This window comes from Xenopus tropicalis, chromosome 3 (assembly GCF_000004195.4).
Source record: "Xenopus tropicalis strain Nigerian chromosome 3, UCB_Xtro_10.0, whole genome shotgun sequence".
Taxonomy (NCBI): Eukaryota; Metazoa; Chordata; class Amphibia; order Anura; family Pipidae; genus Xenopus; species Xenopus tropicalis.
This window is the reverse complement of record NC_030679.2, coordinates 144,880,422-144,899,702: the sequence shown is the minus strand read 5'-3', so window position 1 is coordinate 144,899,702 and position 19,281 is coordinate 144,880,422. Positions and strand designations below refer to the sequence as shown.

The window sequence follows — 19,281 nt, the reverse complement described above, 5'->3', positions numbered from 1 at the left end:
ACCGTCCAGTTGTTGGAGGATAAAACGTCCCATCTGAAACCCATCACGATCCTGTAGAAGTCAATGGCAGATGTTCTTTTTACAACTGGAAGATCTTTCTTTGCTTCGAGGTTTTGGGTTTTTTTTTGACGCTGTTATTTGTGGGACAATACGAAAAAGGGGTGGAACCCAGAAGATAACTCGGAATACAAAGGTAGGTTTAAATCTATGAGAAGACATACAGAGAGGGCCGCCATCAGGGAGATGGGGTTCTGCTTCGGAAGGGGGCCCGGCCACATTACAAAAGTTATTAGTATTTATTTTTAATGGTGTCTCCTACATGAACTTTCCAGCCTGGGAATGACTGGTTATTGGGCCCCACAGCAACATCATTGGGCCCCCTATGCTTACGCAATTTACGTAACTTGTACTCAGCCAATACACTATCAACGGGGTCAGTAAACAGCTTTAATTAGCCTGTGTATGGCCAACTTAACTGCGAATATGGCGGCATTATTCCTGTGAAAGTCTCCACAATGCATTGCAACCATTAAAAGTCAAATTCCAAAGCAATTACCATGATATACAGTCTTATAGAAAGCTACATTTAATCACACTATTATATATAATATAATAAATAGTTCATATGACCAATACCCAAGGCCTGCCCTGATTGGGCAATGTAATTGCAAAATATTTAACTCTGATATTTAAAAAAAAAAAAGATAATATAATAATAATAATTACCGCTATATAGGAAACAAACAATTAACACGCATAAACAGTACTTGGTGAGTCACGGCTGTTGTTGTATCATAATTGCACTGTTGTGTAGAAAACATTCTAACGTAAATAAATCGCCACCTTGACAGAATGAACAGGTAAAAGTCTGTGAATACGTTGCCGAGACCAGCAGAGGTTTCTGGAATATTCCTGAGACGCCAGCAAGCAATATAAGTCCTTGGTACTGGGATTCCTTGTGTGGGCAGGAAGCCGCTAAACCAAACCAAATCCAAAATGGCGGCACAGTTTCAAGTCTACCATTGCAACAGCCCAGGCATCATGGACTCTCTTCTTCGTCTTCTTCCTGAAAACTCGTGTGAAGAATGAACTTATTGCAGTTGGATTCATCAGGTCTCCTTGACTCTGCTCCCTAAATAGAAGAGAAACAGTTCTGTTATTGGGATCCAAGAACGAGTCTTATGTAACTCGCGGTGTGGGTGATACCACTGCGGGGGCGGGGAGGGGGGCACAGAAACAAGGTGCTTTTATCCTGCACATAAGCCCATTGTTTGTATGAGGGAGCGCATTTCCTGGTATTGGGGTGACTCAACTTCCTGTCTGCCATAACCACAGCAGGTTTGGCCTGATTTGTGGCTCGGATCCAAGATACTGACTCAATAGACCAAGAACAATAGACTCACGTGGCAAGGTCAATCATCTTATTTATCACAGGGGATTGGTGACATCATGTTAGACCCCAAAACCTGTCACCATAATCCAGAAATCTCCTCCACAACCAACACAAGATATTTTATCAAAGGGTAAAGCTGGCCATACACGGGCAGATCACCAAGCGAGCGGATCTTCACCCGATATCCCCACCTACGGGTGGCCGATATCAGGGAGGCATGTAGACGAATTCGATCGTTTGGCCCTGGGGCCAAACGATCGAATTCTACACGCGGAAATGGGGCGGTCGGTTCAAAGACCGCATCAATGAGCCGATGCGGTCCCCGATCCGACTGGATTTTCTAACCTGCCCAATCGATATCTGGCCAATTTCAGGCCAGATATCGGTCGGCCAGGCCCCTCGGTTCTGCCCCTACATGGGCCAATAAGCTGCCAAATCTGTCCAAGGGACCCATATCGGAAGCTACTACCGGCCCGTGTATGGGAACCTTAAGAGTCATTTAGAAATGGCCCCTTTCATTCTAGACCAGGGATCCCCAACCTTTCTTACTCGTTGGCCACTGTCAAATGTAAAAAGACTTGGGGAGCAACACAAGCACCATAAAAGTTCATGGAGGAGCCAAATAAGGGCTGTGATTGGCTATTAGGCAGCCTCTATGCACCCTATCAGCTTACAGGGGGCTTTATTTGGTAGGAAATCTTGTTTTTATTCAACCAAAACTTGCCCCCAAGTCAGGAATTCAAAAATAACTCCCTGGTTTGGGGGTACTGAGAGCAACATCCAAGGGGTTGGGGAGCAACATGTTGCCACCAAGTCACGGGTTGGGGATTTAGGTTGTTGCTTTTCATGGAATCTGGGGGAACCAGTTCTAATTCACATTATTATCTGATAACAGTCACGTTTCCCATTGTTTGTAATTATTCAACCACCACCCGGAGAAGCCATACTGGATTTAAAAGGAAAAACAGACCTTAAGCAGTTGTTCCTAAACTGGGGACTGGAACCATGGGGGGAGCAGTGGCAGAAGGGGCTCAACCTGAAGGGTCTTCCCTTACACCCTAATTGCCCTTCATGGGGGGGGAGCAGTGGCAGAAGGGGCTCAACCTGAAGGGTCTTCCCTTACACCCTAATTGCCCTTAATGGGGGGGAGAGCAGTGGCAGAAGGGGCTCAGCCTGAAGGGTCTTCCCTTACACCCTAATTGCCCTTCATGGGGGGGAGCAGTGGCAGAAGGGGCTCAACCTGAAGGGTCTTCCCTTACACCCTAATTGCCCTTCATGGGGGGGGAGCAGTGGCAGAAGGGGCTCAACCTGAAGGGTCTTCCCTTACACCCTAATTGCCCTTCATGGGGGGGAGCAGTGGCAGAAGGGGCTCAACCTGAAGGGTCTTCCCTTACACCCTAATTGCCCTTCATGGGGGGGGAGCAGTGGCAGAAGGGGCTCAACCTGAAGGGTCTTCCCTTACACCCTAATTGCCCTTCATGGGGGGGGGGAGCAGTGGCAGAAGGGGCTCAACCTGAAGGGTCTTCCCTTACACCCTAATTGCCCTTCATGGGGGGGAGCAGTGGCAGAAGGGGCTCAACCTGAAGGGTCTTCCCTTACACCCTAATTGCCCTTCATGGGGGGGAGCAGTGGCAGAAGGGGCTCAACCTGAAGGGTCTTCCCTTACACCCTAATTGCCCTTCATGGGGGGGGAGCAGTGGCAGAAGGGGCTCAACCTAAAGGGTCTTCCCTTACACCCTAATTGCCCTTCAGGTTCAGCCTGAAGGGCTCCAGGGGTATCTTTTCCAGATACCCCTGGAAGCCCAGTTGGAAGTGCAGTTAGGGTGAGATTTGGGGTAAATGTTTACCTACATTGGGCACCTTGTTACGAGCTAAAGGGGCCCTGAACATATGTTCCAAGGGGGGGGACTTGAAGTGAAAAAGTCCAGCAACCACGGAAACAAACCCACTGAACTCAAACTAAGTTGAATGACAAATTGATAAAGTTATAATATTAATATAAGGCTAACCATTACGTGGGTTGTTGGAAACGTACTAAGCAGTATGGGGGCCTTGGTAGCCCCTGGGTGGAGTCATATAGCGTCTCCGAGGGCCACATCATGGCCTGAGCATCCATTTATACAATGTGGCCCTAGAGGCACAGGTAAGGGCAGGGGTCCCCAACCTTTATACTCGGGAGCCACAGTCACATGTAAAAAGACTTGGGGAGCAACACAAGCACCATAAAAGTTCATGGAGGAGCCAAATAAGGGCTGTGATTGGCTATTAGGGGCCTCTATGCACCCTATCAGCTTACAGGGGCTTTATTTGGTAGGAAATCTTGTTTTTATTCAACCAAAACTTGCCCCCAAGTCAGAGATTCAAAAATAACTCCCTGGTTTGGGGGCACTGAGAGCAACATCCAAGGGGTTGGGGAGCAACATGTCGCCCTTGAGCCACTGGTTGGGGATCACTGGGTAAGGGCCAGTTGAGAAGTTAAATCTGGCCCATAGGGCAAATGTATAACAAAAAGCCCTAAAATTCCTGCAATGGCAGTTGCATGTAACTGTCAGCTAGGGTGACAGTCACACAACTCTAGCCCAATATAAGCTCTTCCAACAAATTCTGGAGAATGATTCAAGGATAATGCGAACTCTGTACACAGGGAAAGTGGAAATGCCCATAATGCAATATACAGGCATGGGACATTGCCCACAGAGATCCATATGTATCTGCTTATTATGGAGCTGCCATATGTATCTGCTTATAATGGAGCTGCCATATGTATCTGCTTATTATGGAGCTGCCATATGTATCTGCTTATTATGGAGCTGCCATATGTATCTGCTTATTATGGAGCTGCCATATGTATCTGCTTATTATGGAGCTGCCATATGTATCTGCTTATTATGGAGCTGCCATATGTATCTGCTTATTATGGAGCTGCCATATGTATCTGCGTATTATGGAGCTGCCATACAAGTCTCATAAACAAACAAAGAGACCAAAAGAATGACTTATTTGCCAACCAATGGGCAGCACTGACAGACCCCAGCCCCCCCCCCCCGCCTACGCATTTAGCGGCTCTCCGTTACCTTGGTGACGCTTTGTGGAGTGGAACAGCCTCTTTAGCCAGCTCCTGTGGCTCCGCCCTTTCTTTGACCCACCGCAGACGCCGTACAAGTGGTCGCTAGGCAACGCAGAGAACGCTCGGCAGTAGGGGCACATGATGGCACCCCGCTTGCCCACCAGTTCCATGAGGCAGAGGGTGCAGATAACATGCACACAGCCATCCAGCGGTTGCGGCTCCCGGCCCGGGCCGTACTCATAGCAGCAGATTCCGCACTCCTCCATGTTTGTGCCGGGCAGCCTTCCGCCGAGTCTCTTCTACTTTATCTCTCACTGATCCCCACAAGCTGCCCGTCTGCTCATATAATGCCCTGGGTGTGACTTCCCTGGAACCGGATACTGTAATAACCAATCAGCAGGCACAGACATTTGTCAGCATTCTGGCCAAGCTCCGCCCTTAAGATAAGGAAAATTATTAGGAATATTAAAGTGTTACTGACTCACTGCCCTGCTAATAGGCTAAATGGGAGAGATAGTCTGCAGGTGAGTGACAGGAGAGGGGTAAGGGAGGGATACTCTGCAGGTGAGTGACAGGAGAGGGGTAAGGGAGGGATACTCTGCAGGTGAGTGACAGGAGAGGGGTAAGGGAGGGATACTCTGCAGGTGAGTGACAGGAGAGGGGTAAGGGAGGGATACTCTGCAGGTGAGTGACAGGAGAGGGGTAAGGGGGGATACTCTGCAGGTGAGTGACAGGAGAGGGGTAAGGGAGGGATACTCTGCAGGTGAGTGACAGGAGAGGGGTAAGGGAGGGATACTCTGCAGGTGAGTGACAGGAGAGGGGTAAGGGAGGGATACTCTGCAGGTGAGTGACAGGAGAGGGGTAAGGGAGGGATACTCTGCAGGTGAGTGACAGGAGAGGGGTAAGGGAGGGATACTCTGCAGGTGAGTGACAGGAGAGGGGTAAGGGAGGGATACTCTGCAGGTGAGTGACAGGAGAGGGGTAAGGGAGGGATACTCTGCAGGTGAGTGACAGGAGAGGGGTAAGGGAGGGATACTCTGCAGGTGAGTGACAGGAGAGGGGTAAGGGAGGGATACTCTGCAGGTGAGTGACAGGAGAGGGGTAAGGGAGGGATACTCTGCAGGGGAGTGACAGGAGAGGGGTAAGGGAGGGATACTCTGCAGGTGAGTGACAGGAGAGGGGTAAGGGGGGATACTCTGCAGGTGAGTGACAGGAGAGGGGTAAGGGAGGGATACTCTGCAGGTGAGTGACAGGAGAGGGGTAAGGGAGGGATACTCTGCAGGTGAGTGACAGGAGGGGGGTAAGGGGGGGATACTCTGCAGGTGAGTGACAGGAGAGGGGTAAGGGAGGGATACTCTGCAGGTGAGTGACAGGAGAGGGGTAAGGGGGGGATACTCTGCAGGTGAGTGACAGGAGAGGGGTAAGGGAGGGATACTCTGCAGGTGAGTGACAGGAGAGGGGTAAGGGAGGGATACTCTGCAGGTGAGTGACAGGAGAGGGGTAAGGGAGGGATACTCTGCAGGTGAGTGACAGGAGAGGGGTAAGGGAGGGATACTCTGCAGGTGAGTGACAGGAGAGGGGTAAGGGAGGGATACTCTGCAGGTGAGTGACAGGAGAGGGGTAAGGGAGGGATACTCTGCAGGTGAGTGACAGGAGAGGGGTAAGGGAGGGATACTCTGCAGGTGAGTGACAGGAGAGGGGTAAGGGAGGGATACTCTGCAGGTGAGTGACAGGAGAGGGGTAAGGGAGGGATACTCTGCAGGTGAGTGACAGGAGAGGGGTAAGGGAGGGATACTCTGCAGGTGAGTGACAGGAGGGGGGTAAGGGGGGGATACTCTGCAGGTGAGTGACAGGAGGGGGTAAGGGGGGATACTCTGCAGGGGAGTGACAGGAGAGGGGTAAGGGAGGGATACTCTGCAGGTGAGTGACAGGAGGGGGGTAAGGGGGGGATACTCTGCAGGTGAGTGACAGGAGGGGGGTAAGGGGGGGATACTCTGCAGGAGAGGGATATAAGGAATGATGGGATACAGAGGGGGCTGTCAGGTTGCAGGTGTATATGATGAGAAGACATTACAGTGGGTGGGATCACATACTGTGGGGCTCATACCTTCTATAGATAGAAAGAATTTTGGCTGCTGACATTCCGTGCGGGGGCTGTTCCTGTGGGGGAGGCGCCTGGGGCAGAGGACGGGGCAGTGATTGCAGCAGTTGCACCCGGTACTCTGGAGCCGCACTTTCCTTTTCTTATTAACAAAGTGACTCGTTTGTGGAGTTAAGAACTAATTATGAGGTTTATTATTTCATTTATCATGTTCCAAATAGCATTCGGGTGAACACAACATCTCGTACAAAAATGGCACTCAGCACACTGCACTGTAGGATAGGAACCAATCAGCAGCTAGGCTGACCTGATAGGGAACTGAAGCCTGTCTGTGCTTGTGTGAGTGCAGGGCTTTGATTGGCTCTCCCCCTTCTACTGTGCTTCTGGCAGGGACCGTTAGGACACGCCCACCCCTCAATGAAACCCAGACAGGGACCTGAGAGGATCTATAGGGGAGCTCCAATAAAGGGGCCATTGTTACAGATAGGGTTAATGTTTAGCCCAAATATATTATTATAAGTCTAATGGCGGATCAGGCCCAGGGCTGGGGTGGGTGTGGCCACTTTACGTCTCTCCAGACCCCATTACAATGAATATATTTGCCCTGTTTGCATTGTTCTGGACTTGTTGGCGGCATAAAATCCCAGGGACAGGGCCGGAACTAGGGGTAGGCAGAAGAGGCAGCTGCCTAGGGGGCAACGATTGGGGGGCGCCAGGCAGCAGCCTCTCCTGCCTACCCCTAGTACAGTTCGCGTTGCGGCGCTTCATATTGCGCATCGCGCCACGCCCCCCCTGCTCGAACTGCGCATGCACTTTAAAACACACGGCGGGGGGGTGCGATGTAGCGGTGATGGGGCGAGTTAGCCAACCGGGTTGCCTAGGGCACCCGGTCACGTCGGCCCGCCCCTGCCCAGGGAAGTGCCTGGGCATTGTGGGTACAGCCGGCGCCGTGCCGTATTCTCAGTAACTGGTAAGAGCCCATTGCCAATACATTATCTAATAAAATAAGCACCTCCTCTTCCCGGATCTGTTTGCCTGTATTGTTCTGATTTGTGCAAGAAATTCAAGGGAAAGGCTTTTATTGAGCTTATTAAGAGCTAATCCTGTGTGAGTAATAGTAAATAATCGTAATCCCTGTTTATGAATGAGCTTTACGGGCACAAGTAAACCATCTACATTCTTTTTTCCAGATTGAATTCATCTTCAGCCCCGCAGCGAGGAATCCAGGTTGGGTTTGTTCCATCGATACCGAATGGGCATTAGTGCGGAGACACGGGGAGGTGAGAAACACACACGTTAGTGGGAAACACCCACACATTAGGTGGCTTGGTGAATATCAGGGGGGCTGGGAACTGATCCAACCAGCAGTGGTGTAACTAGAGTTTGTTGCCCCCCCTGCAGAGGAACTTTCAGGGGCCCCCACCATTTATGCGGCTGTATGAAGCGGTGACCCAGAGCAGCTGTGACTTGTAGGTCCCCTCAGTGGCAGTGGGGTCCTTCAGGACTCAAGGCCCCCCACATATTCTGCGCCACGGCCAACCATGGGCATTGCCAACCAAACTGAACCCAGGGTCGGACTGGGGGGTGCAGGGCGCACTGTGGCCCCGCAGCCTTCACACCCCCCTCCGCAGAGGCCCCCAATACCCTCCCACCCTCTCCCCCAGTTGCTCCTAAAGAAAACTTACCTGCGGCGCATAGGGGAAGGGAGATCGCGAGAGCACCCTGGGGGGGGGGATCAGATCTGGGCCGCCCAGTCTAATTCTGACTGAACCCAAATCCTTAAGGGGGAACTCTGACCAAACCAAAATGTGTTAAAGAGCCCCCCCCCACACACACACAGAAACCTCTAACATCCCTATCCCTGGAATCTGTTCCTTCAAACAGTAGGAATAAATGCCATTTTTATATGCTGAAATCCAGCTGCAAATCAATTTTTCTTTCTGCTAACTTAGCAACATGGAGTTCTATGATTGCGATCTGCCAGTGCACCCCCCTAAAACTGTATGCATGCCCAGTGCTGTACCCTGAGACTTAAAGGGGAACTCCACCCAAACACAACTTAAGCTTATTGAAAAGTAAACATAACTTCAAGCAACTTTGCAATACACATCAATTGAAAAATATCGTAGAGTACAGTAGTCGCCTGCCCTCAGCCTGCCTTCAGCCTGCCTCCTCCCAATCCCACAATCCCCTGCTGCATACGTGATGTCAATAAGGAAAGGAACATCCCAGTGCAATGCATTGTGGGTTATGTAGATCCTGCATGCTGTCTGTAAGCTGTGGGGAAGTTGTTACAATTTGTAACATCAATGTTTTAGTCCCCCCTCCCCTGCCAGGATTACAAATGATGCAGAAAGAGAAGAACAGTTTTGCAGCTGGATTTCAGCATACAAAATGGTATTTATTCCTACTGTTTGAAGGAACAGATTACAGGGATAGGGCTATTAGGGGTTTCTGTGCTGTGTGGGGCTCTTTAACACATTTTAGTTCAGAAGCTGTGTTTGGGTAGAGTTACCCTTTAACCCCACTGAGACATGAGTCTGGCCTCATTTTATTTATCAGGAAATTCACTTTACTAATTGCTTTCTAATCGATAAGCGGAATGCGAAGAGCCCGTGCCAACGATGACTTTTCAGATAAGGCCCAGGGCAATTAGCACGTGACCATCATCCAATGCCTGCCCTGATAGGGGGCTGTAATTACAAAACACCAACAAAATGCAATCACAGCTATTTTAAAAAACAAACAAAATAACAGTAAACAGTAAACAGACAGTTCTTAGTGAGTCCCAAGTGCTTCTGAACCCTGATAGCCCCGTTCTGTAGAATAGACTAATGGCTGACTGCAGCAGAATGAAAGGTTCAGAGTCTCACAATACTTGGTATGGACCAGCAGTGTTAGCTGGAATATTCCTGGGGTGCCTGGTTAATGGTCTCCTCGTGCCAAAGGAAGTCCAAGATGGCGCCAGTCAGTGGTGTAACTACTCTGCTCCGGGCCCCCCCCCCCGCAAAAAACACTTTCAAATGGGCCCAGCCCAGAGTAGCCTCTCTGCCCTGATGCCCCCCGCACACTCACAGATAAATGGCAAGCCTCACCCGCTCTCCTACCTCAGAGCCAGCATGGAGCGGGAATTTGTATTTAAAATGGAGGAAGCAGACCCCGCGGTCCAGGTTTCTCTGCAACCACAGGGTCTGCTTCCTCTATTGCCGGAAAGGTTTTTTATTTTTTTTAAAATGTATCGATTATATAGGCGCCAGAGGGCCACCCCCCCCAAAGCTTATCCCCTAGTCACAGTCATATATAAATATGGCCCTGCCTGACAGCCTCATAAAACTGCCTGAAACAGCCACCATTATTAGATATGGCAGTCACCGGAAACTTCCCTTACCTATGGCAGCCACTAAAAAACTGCCCCATTATTAGCTATGGCAATTGCCAGAAACAGCCCTGGCCCTCTCAAAATATTTTTCAACAGGGGGGCCTGGCGCGACCAAGTTACACCACTGGTGGAAACTGCCCCCATTATTATCTATGGCAGTGGGTGGAAACTGCCCCCATTATTAGCTATGGCAGTGGGCGGAAACTGCCCCCATTATTAGCTATGGCAGTGGGCGGAAACTGCCCCCATTATTAGCTATGGCAGTGGGTGGAAACTACCCCCATTATTAGCTATGGCAGTGGGCGGAAACTGCCCCCATTATTAGCTATGGCAGTGGGTGGAAACTGCCCCCATTATTAGCTATGTCAGTGGGCGGAAACTGCCCCCATTATTAGCTATGTCAGTGGGCGGAAACTGCCCCCATTATTAGCTATGGCAGTGGGCGGAAACTGCCCCCATTATTAGCTATGGCAGTGGGTGGAAACTACCCCCATTATTAGCTATGGCAGTGGGCGGAAACTGCCCCCATTATTAGCTATGGCAGTGGGCGGAAACTGCCCCCATTATTAGCTATGGCAGTGTGCGGAAACTGCCCCATTATTAGCTATGGCAGTGGGCGGAAACTGCCCCCATTATTAGCTATGGCAGTGGGTGGAAACTACCCCCATTATTAGCTATGGCAGTGGGTGGAAACTACCCCTATTATTAGCTATGGCAGTGGGTGGAAACTACCCCCATTATTAGCTATGGTAGTGGGCGGAAACTGCCCCAGTATTAGCTATGTCAGTGGGCGGAAACTGCCCTTATTATTAGCTATGGCAGTGGGTGGAAACTACCCCCATTATTAGCTATGGTAGTGGGAGCGGAAACTGCCCCATTATTAGCTATGTCAGTGGGCGGAAACTGCCCCATTATTAGCTATGTCAGTGGGCGAAAACTGCCCCATTATTAGCTATGGCAGTGGGTGGAAACTGCCCCCATTATTAGCTAAGTCAGTGGGCGGAAACTGCCCCATTATTAGCTATGGCAGTGGGCGGAAACTGTCCCATTATTAGCTATGTCAGTGGGTGGAAACTACCCCCATTATTAGCTATGGCAGTGGGCGGAAACTGCCCCATTATTAGCTATGTCAGTGGGTGGAAACTGCCCCATTATTAGCTATGTCAGTGGGCGGAAACTGTCCCATTATTAGCTATGTCAGTGGGTGGAAACTACCCCCATTATTAGCTATGGCAGTGGGCGGAAACTGCCCCATTATTAGCTATGGCAGTGGGCGGAAACTGCCCCATTATTAGCTATGGCAGTGGGCGGAAACTGCCCCATTATTAGCTATGGCAGTGGGTGGAAACTGCCCCCATTATTAGCTATGGCAGTGGGTGGAAACTGCCCCATTATTAGCTATGGCAGTGGGCGGAAACTGCCCCCATTATTAGCTATGGCAGTGGGCGGAAACTGCCCCATTATTAGCTATGGCAGTGGGCGGAAACTACCCCCATTATTAGCTATGGCAGTGGGTGGAAACTGCCCCATTATTAGCTATGGCAGTGGGCGGAAACTGCCCCATTATTAGCTGTGTCAGTGGGTGGAAACTGCCCCATTATTAGCTATGTCAGTGGGCGGAAACTGTCCCATTATTAGCTATGTCAGTGGGTGGAAACTACCCCCATTATTAGCTATGGCAGTGGGCGGAAACTGCCCCATTATTAGCTATGGCAGTGGGCGGAAACTGCCCCATTATTAGCTATGGCAGTGGGCAGAAACTGCCCCATTATTAGCTATGGCAGTGGGTGGAAACTGCCCCCATTATTAGCTATGGCAGTGGGTGGAAACTGCCCCATTATTAGCTATGGCAGTGGGCGGAAACTGCCCCCATTATTAGCTATGGCAGTGGGCGGAAACTGCCCCATTATTAGCTATGGCAGTGGGCGGAAACTACCCCCATTATTAGCTATGGCAGTGGGTGGAAACTGCCCCATTATTAGCTATGGCAGTGGGCGGAAACTGCCCCCATTATTAGCTATGGCAGTGGGTGGAAACTGCCCCATTATTAGCTATGGTAGTGGGCCGAAACTGCCCCATTATTAGCTATGGCAGTGGGTGGAAACTGCCCCCATTATTAGCTATGTCAGTGGGCGGAAACTGCCCTTATTATTAGCTATGTCAGTGGGCGGAAACTGCCCCATTATTAGCTATGGCAGTGGGCGGAAACTGCCCCATTATTAGCTATGTCAGTGGGCGGAAACTGTCCCATTATTAGCTATGTCAGTGGGTGGAAACTACCCCCATTATTAGCTATGTCAGTGGGTGGAAACTACCCCCATTATTAGCTATGGCAGTGGGCGGAAACTGCCCCATTATTAGCTATGGCAGTGGGCGGAAACTGCCCCATTATTAGCTATGGCAGTGGGCGGAAACTGCCCCATTATTAGCTATGGCAGTGGGTGGAAACTGCCCCCATTATTAGCTATGGCAGTGGGTGGAAACTGCCCCATTATTAGCTATGGCAGTGGGCGGAAACTGCCCCCATTATTAGCTATGGCAGTGGGCGGAAACTGCCCCATTATTAGCTATGGCAGTGGGCGGAAACTACCCCCATTATTAGCTATGGCAGTGGGTGGAAACTGCCCCATTATTAGCTATGGCAGTGGGCGGAAACTGCCCCCATTATTAGCTATGGCAGTGGGTGGAAACTGCCCCATTATTAGCTATGGTAGTGGGCGGAAACTGCCCCATTATTAGCTATGTCAGTGGGCGGAAACTGCCCCATTATTAGCTATGTCAGTGGGCGAAAACTGCCCCATTATTAGCTATGGTAGTGGGTGGAAACTGCCCCATTATTAGCTATGTCAGTGGGCGAAAACTGCCCCATTATTAGCTATGTCAGTGGGTGGAAACTGCCCCCATTATTAGCTATGTCAGTGGGTGGAAACTGCCCTTATTATTAGCTATGGCAGTGGGCGGAAACTGCCCCATTATTAGCTATGTCAGTGGGTGGAAACTACCCCCATTATTAGTTATGGCAGTGGGCGGAAACTGCCCCATTATTAGCTATGGCAGTGGGCGGAAACTGCCCCATTATTAGCTATGGCAGTGGGCGGAAACTGCCCCATTATTAGCTATGGCAGTGGGTGGAAACTGCCCCCATTATTAGCTATGTCAGTGGGCGGAAACTGCCCTTATTATTAGCTATGGCAGTGGGCGGAAACTGCCCCATTATTAGCTATGTCAGTGGGTGGAAACTACCCCCATTATTAGTTATGGCAGTGGGCGGAAACTGCCCCATTATTAGCTATGGCAGTGGGCGGAAACTGCCCTTATTATTAGCTATGGCAGTGGGCGGAAACTGCCCCCATTATTAGTTATGGCAGTGGGTGGAAACTGCCCCCATTATTAGCTATGGCAGTGGGTGGAAACTGCCCCCATTATTAGCTATGGCAGTGGGCGGAAACTGCCCCCATTATTAGCTATGTCAGTGGGTGGAAACTGCCCCCATTATTAGCTATGGCAGTGGGCGGAAACTGCCCCATTATTAGCTATGTCAGTGGGTGGAAACTGCCCCCATTATTAGCTATGGCAGTGGGTGGAAACTGCCCCATTATTAGCTATGTCAGTGGGTGGAAACTAACCCCATTATTAGCTATGGCAGTGGGTGGAAACTGCCCCCATTATTAGCTATGGCAGTGGGCGGAAACTGCCCCCATTATTAGCTATGTCAGTGGGTGGAAACTGCCCCATTATTAGCTATGTCAGTGGGTGGAAACTGCCCCCATTATTAGCTATGGCAGTGGGTGGAAACTGCCCCATTATTAGCTATGTCAGTGGGTGGAAACTGCCCCATTATTAGCTATGGCAGTGGGCAGAAACTGCCCCATTATTAGCTATGGCAGTGGGTGGAAACTGCCCCATTATTAGCTATGTCAGTGGGTGGAAACTGCCCCCGTTATTAGCTATGGCAGTGGGTGGAAACTGCCCCATTATTAGCTATGTCAGTGGGTGGAAACTGCCCCCGTTATTAGCTATGGCAGTGGGTGGAAACTGCCCCCGTTATTAGCTATGGCAGTGGGTGGAAACTGCCCCATTATTAGCTATGGCAGTGGGTGGAAACTGCCCCCGTTATTAGCTATGGCAGTGGGTGGAAACTGCCCCATTATTAGCTATGTCAGTGGGTGGAAACTACCCCCATTATTAGCTATGGCAGTGGGCGGAAACTGCCCCCATTATTAGCTATGTCAGTGGGTGGAAACTACCCCCATTATTAGCTATGGCAGTGGGTGGAAACTGCCTCCATTATTAGCTATTTCAGTGGGTGGAAACTACCCCCATTATTAGCTATGGCAGTGGGCGGAAACTGCCCCCATTATTAGCTATGTCAGTGGGTGGAAACTGCCCCATTATTAGCTATGGCAGTGGGTGGAAACTGCCCCCATTATTAGCTATGGCAGTGGGTGGAAACTGCCCCCGTTATTAGCTATGGCAGTGGGTGGAAACTGCCCCCATTATTAGCTATGGCAGTGGGCGGAAACTGCCCCCATTATTAGCTATGGCAGTGGGTGGAAACTACCCCATTATTAGCTATGGCAGTGGGTGGAAACTGCCTCCATAATTAGCTATGGCAGTGGGTGGAAACTGCCCCATTATTAGCTATGGCAGTGGGTGGAAACTGCCTCCATTATTAGCTATGGCAGTGGGCGGAAACTGCCCCCATTATTAGCTATGTCAGTGGGTGGAAACTACCCCCATTATTAGCTATGGCAGTGGGTGGAAACTGCCTCCATTATTAGCTATGTCAGTGGGTGGAAACTACCCCCATTATTAGCTATGGCAGTGGGCGGAAACTGCCCCCATTATTAGCTATGTCAGTGGGTGGAAACTGCCCCATTATTAGCTATGGCAGTGGGCGGAAACTGCCCCATTATTAGCTATGGCAGTGGGTGGAAACTGCCCCATTATTAGCTATGGCAGTGGGTGGAAACTGCCCCCATTATTAGCTATGGCAGTGGGTGGAAACTGCCCCATTATTAGCTATGGCAGTGGGTGGAAACTGCCCCCATTATTAGCTATGTCAGTGGGTGGAAACTGCCCCCATTATTAGCTATGTCAGTGGGTGGAAACTACCCCCATTATTAGCTATGTCAGTGGGCGGAAACTGCCCCATTATTAGCTATGGCAGTGGGTGGAAACTGCCCCCATTATTAGCTATGTCAGTGGGTGGAAACTGCCCCCATTATTAGCTATGTCAGTGGGTGGAAACTACCCCCATTATTAGCTATGTCAGTGGGCGGAAACTGCCCCATTATTAGCTATGGCAGTGGGTGGAAACTGCCCCCATTATTAGCTATGTCAGTGGGTGGAAACTACCCCCATTATTAGCTATGTCAGTGGGCGGAAACTGCCCCATTATTAGCTATGTCAGTGGGTGGAAACTGCCCCCATTATTAGCTATGGCAGTGGGTGGAAACTGCCCCCATTATTAGCTATGGCAGTGGGTGGAAACTGCCCCATTATTAGCTATGGCAGTGGGTGGAAACTGCCCCATTATTAGCTATGGCAGTGGGTGGAAACTGCCCCCATTATTAGCTATGGCAGTGGGTGGAAACTGCCCCCATTATTAGCTATGGCAGTGGGTGGAAACTGCCCCATTATTAGCTATGGCAGTGGGTGGAAACTGCCCCCATTATTAGCTATGTCAGTGGGTGGAAACTGCCCCCATTATTAGCTATGGCAGTGGGTGGAAACTGCCCCATTATTAGCTATGGCAGTGGGTGGAAACTGCCCCATTATTAGCTATGGCAGTGGGTGGAAACTGCCCCATTATTAGCTATGGCAGTGGGTGGAAACTGCCCCATTATTAGCTATGGCAGTGGGTGGAAACTGCCCCATTATTAGCTATGTCAGTGGGTGGAAACTGCCCCCATTATTAGCTATGTCAGTGGGTGGAAACTACCCCCATTATTAGCTATGGCAGTGGGTGGAAACTGCCCCATTATTAGCTATGTCAGTGGGTGGAAACTGCCCCATTATTAGCTATGGCAGTGGGTGGAAACTGCCCCATTATTAGCTATGGCAGATACCTGAAAATAACTCTCATATGATTCTTTCCAAGACAATAAGTTACCAAAGTCAGGAATGCAATGTGAGTGTTCAATACTGTTTATCAAGCTACTGAGTTTCACAGAACTAATAAAAAGGCTAATAAAAAAATATACTGCCGTAATATTTGCACAAGTGTCACTTTCCCCAGCTTCTGTAGCTTCGCCCTTCTCTGACCCACCGCGGACGCTGTACAACTGGTCGCTAGGCAACGAAGAACACGCCTGGCAGTGCAGCCACGTTATGGTACAGTCTCAGCCGCCAATAGCTGCAGCCTGTTCAAGTCACATGTACACAACCGTCCAACCGTTGAACGGCTCTTCCCGGGCCACAGTTTTCCCGCTGCTCCGTGTTTGTGCCTGGCCGCAGTGAGGGCAGCTGTGAGAGAAATCTCCTGTTATGTTCCCAGTCCCTCACTGATCGCCAGAACCTAGCAAGTTGGATAACATAGAGCAGGGATATTAGGAATTGTGATTAAATAACAAAAGAGGTGGGGCTAGACGTGAGAATTTGGTAAGAGCCCCTCCCCCTATGTAATGCTTTTGAAAGATGGAAAATTTGATGCAGTAGATATACGTGTCACTGACTCACTGATATACTAACGTGTCTGAGAGACAGGAGAGGGGTAAGGGGGGGATACTCTGCAGGTGAGTGACAGGAAAGGGGTAAGGGAGGGATACTCTGCAGGTGAGTGACAGGAGAGGGGTAATGGAGGGATACTCTGCAGGTGAGTGACAGGAGAGGGGTAAGGGAGGGATACTCTGCAGGTGAGTGACAGGAGAGGGGTAAGGGAGGGATACTCTGCAGGTGAGTGACAGGAGAGGGGTAAGGGAGGGATACTCTGCAGGTGAGTGACAGGAGAGGGGTAAGGGAGGGATACTCTGCAGGTGAGTGACAGGAGAGGGGTAATGGAGGGATACTCTGCAGGTGAGTGACAGGAGAGGGGTAAGGGAGGGATACTCTGCAGGTGAGTGACAGGAGAGGGGTAAGGGGGGGATACTCTGCAGGTGAGTGACAGGAGAGGGGTAAGGGAGGGATACTCTGCAGGTGAGTGACAGGAGAGGGGTAAGGGAGTGATACTCTGCAGGTGAGTGACAGGAGAGGGGTAAGGGGGGGATACTCTGCAGGTGAGTGACAGGAGAGGGGTAACGGAGGGATACTCTGCAGGTGAGTGACAGGAGAGGGGTAAGGGAGGGATACTCTGCAGGTGAGTGACAGGAGAGGGGTAAGGGAGGGATACTCTGCAGGTGAGTGACAGGAGAGGGGTAAGGGAGGGATACTCTGCAGGTGAGTGACAGGAGAGGGGTAAGGGAGGGATACTCTGCAGGTGAGTGACAGGAGAGGGGTAAGGGGGGGGATACTCTGTAGGTGAGTGACAGGAGAGGGGTAAGGGAGGGATACTCTGCAGGTGAGTGACAGGAGAGGGGTAAGGGAGGGGGATACTCTGCAGGTGAGTGACAGGAGAGGGGTAAGGGGGGGATACTCTGCAGGTGAGTGACAGGAGAGGGGTAAGGGAGGGATACTCTGCAGGTGAGTGACAGGAGAGGGGTAAGGGGGGGATACTCTGCAGGTGAGTGACAGGAGAGGGGTAAGGGGGGGATACTCTGCAGGTGAGTGACAGGAGAGGGGTAAGGGAGGGATATTCTGCAGGTGAGTGACAGGAGAGGGGTAAGGGGAGGGATACTCTGCAGGAGAGTGACAGGAGAGGGGTAAGGGAGGGATACTCTGCAGGTGAGTGACAGGAGAGGGGTAAGGGAGGGATACTCTGCAGGTGAGTGACAGGAGAGGGGTAAGGGAGGGATACTCTGCAGGAGAGTGACAGGAGAGGGGTAAGGGAGAGATACTCTGCAGGTGAGTGACAGGAGAGGGGTAAGGGGGGATACTCTGCAGGTGAGTGACAGGAGAGGGGTAAGGGAGGGATACTCTGCAGGTGAGTGACAGGAGAGGGGTAAGGGGGGGATACTCTGCAGGTGAGTGACAGGAGAGGGGTAAGGGAGGGATATTCTGCAGGTGAGTGACAGGAGAGGGGTAAGGGAGGTATACTCTGCAGGTGAGTGACAGGAGAGGGGTAAGGGAGGGATACTCTGCAGGAGAGTGACAGGAGAGGGGTAAGGGGGGGATACTCTGCAGGTGAGTGACAGGAGAGGGGTAAGGGAGGGATATTCTGCAGGTGAGTGACAGGAGAGGGGTAAGGGAGGGATACTCTGCAGGTGAGTGACAGGAGAGGGGTAAGGGAGGGATACTCTGCAGGTGAGTGACAGGAGAGGGGTAAGGGAGAGATACTCTGCAGTTAAGTGACAGGAGTGGGGTAAGGGAGGGATACTCTGCAGGTGAGTGACAGGAGAGGGGTAAGGGAGGGATACTCTGCAGGTGAGTGACAGGAGAGGGGTAAGGGAGAGATACTCTGCAGGTGAGTGACAGGAGAGGGGTAAGGGAGGGATACTCTGCAGGTGAGTGACAGGAAAGGGGTTAGGGAGGGATACTCTGCAGGTGAGTGACAGGAGAGGGGTAAGGGAGGGATACTCTGCAGGTGAGTGACAGGAGAAGGGTAAGGGAGGGATACTCTGCAGGTGAGTGACAGGAGAGGGGTAAGGGAGGGATACTCTGCAGGTGAGTGACAGGAGAGGGGTAAGGGAGAGATACTCTGCAGGTGAGTGACAGGAGAGGGGTAAGGGAGAGATACTCTGCAGGTGAGTGACAGGAGAGGGGTAAGGGAGGGATACTCTGCAGGTGAGTGACAGGAGAGGGGTAAGGGAGGGATACTCTGCAGGTGAGTGACAGGAGAGGGGTAAGGGAGGGATACTCTGCAGGTAAGTGACAGGAGAGGGGTAAGGGAGGTATACTCTGCAGGTGAGTGACAGGAGAGGGGTAAGGGAGGGATACTCTGCAGGTAAGTGACAGGAGAGGGGTAAGGGAGGGATACTCTGCAGGTGAGTGACAGGAGAGGGGTAAGGGAGAGATACTCTGCAGGTGAGTGACAGGAGAGGGGTAAGGGAGGGATACTCTGCAGGTGAGTGGACAGGAGAGGGGTAAGGGAGGGATACTCTGCAGGGTGAGTGACAGGAGAGGGGTAAGGGAGGGATACTCTGCAGGTGAGTGACAGGAGAGGGGTAAGGGAGGGATACTCTGCAGGTGAGTGACAGGAGAGGGGTAAGGGAGGGATACTCTGCAGGTGAGTGACAGGAGAGGGGTAAGGGAGGGATACTCTGCAGGTGAGTGACAGGAGAGGGGTAAGGGAGGGATACTCTGCA

At 51.0% G+C, this 19,281-nt stretch overlaps 1 protein-coding gene across 1 annotated transcript; it reads right to left on the bottom strand.

Annotated features, from left to right (window-relative positions):
• Nucleotides 1–560: 560 nt before the first annotated feature.
• Nucleotides 561–4,806, bottom strand: LOC100492303 (E3 ubiquitin-protein ligase RNF152-like). The gene is made up of 2 exons (XM_012960247.3): nucleotides 4,468–4,806; nucleotides 561–1,132 (listed from the first exon to the last, which is right to left on the bottom strand). Exons 1-2 carry the CDS (start codon nucleotides 4,724–4,726, stop codon nucleotides 1,110–1,112), a joined length of 282 nt encoding a protein of 93 aa, XP_012815701.1. The 5' UTR covers nucleotides 4,727–4,806; the 3' UTR covers nucleotides 561–1,109.
• Nucleotides 4,807–19,281: the final 14,475 nt, after the last annotated feature.

Coding starts and splice junctions, on each gene's coding strand:
- LOC100492303 (XM_012960247.3), bottom strand. CDS start 4,726: ATGGAGGAGTGCGGAATCTGCTGCTATGAGTACGGCCCGGGCCGGGAG. Junction 1,133..4,467: donor CTCCACAAAGCGTCACCAAG/GTAACGGAGAGC, acceptor TCTTCTATTTAG/GGAGCAGAGTCAAGGAGACC.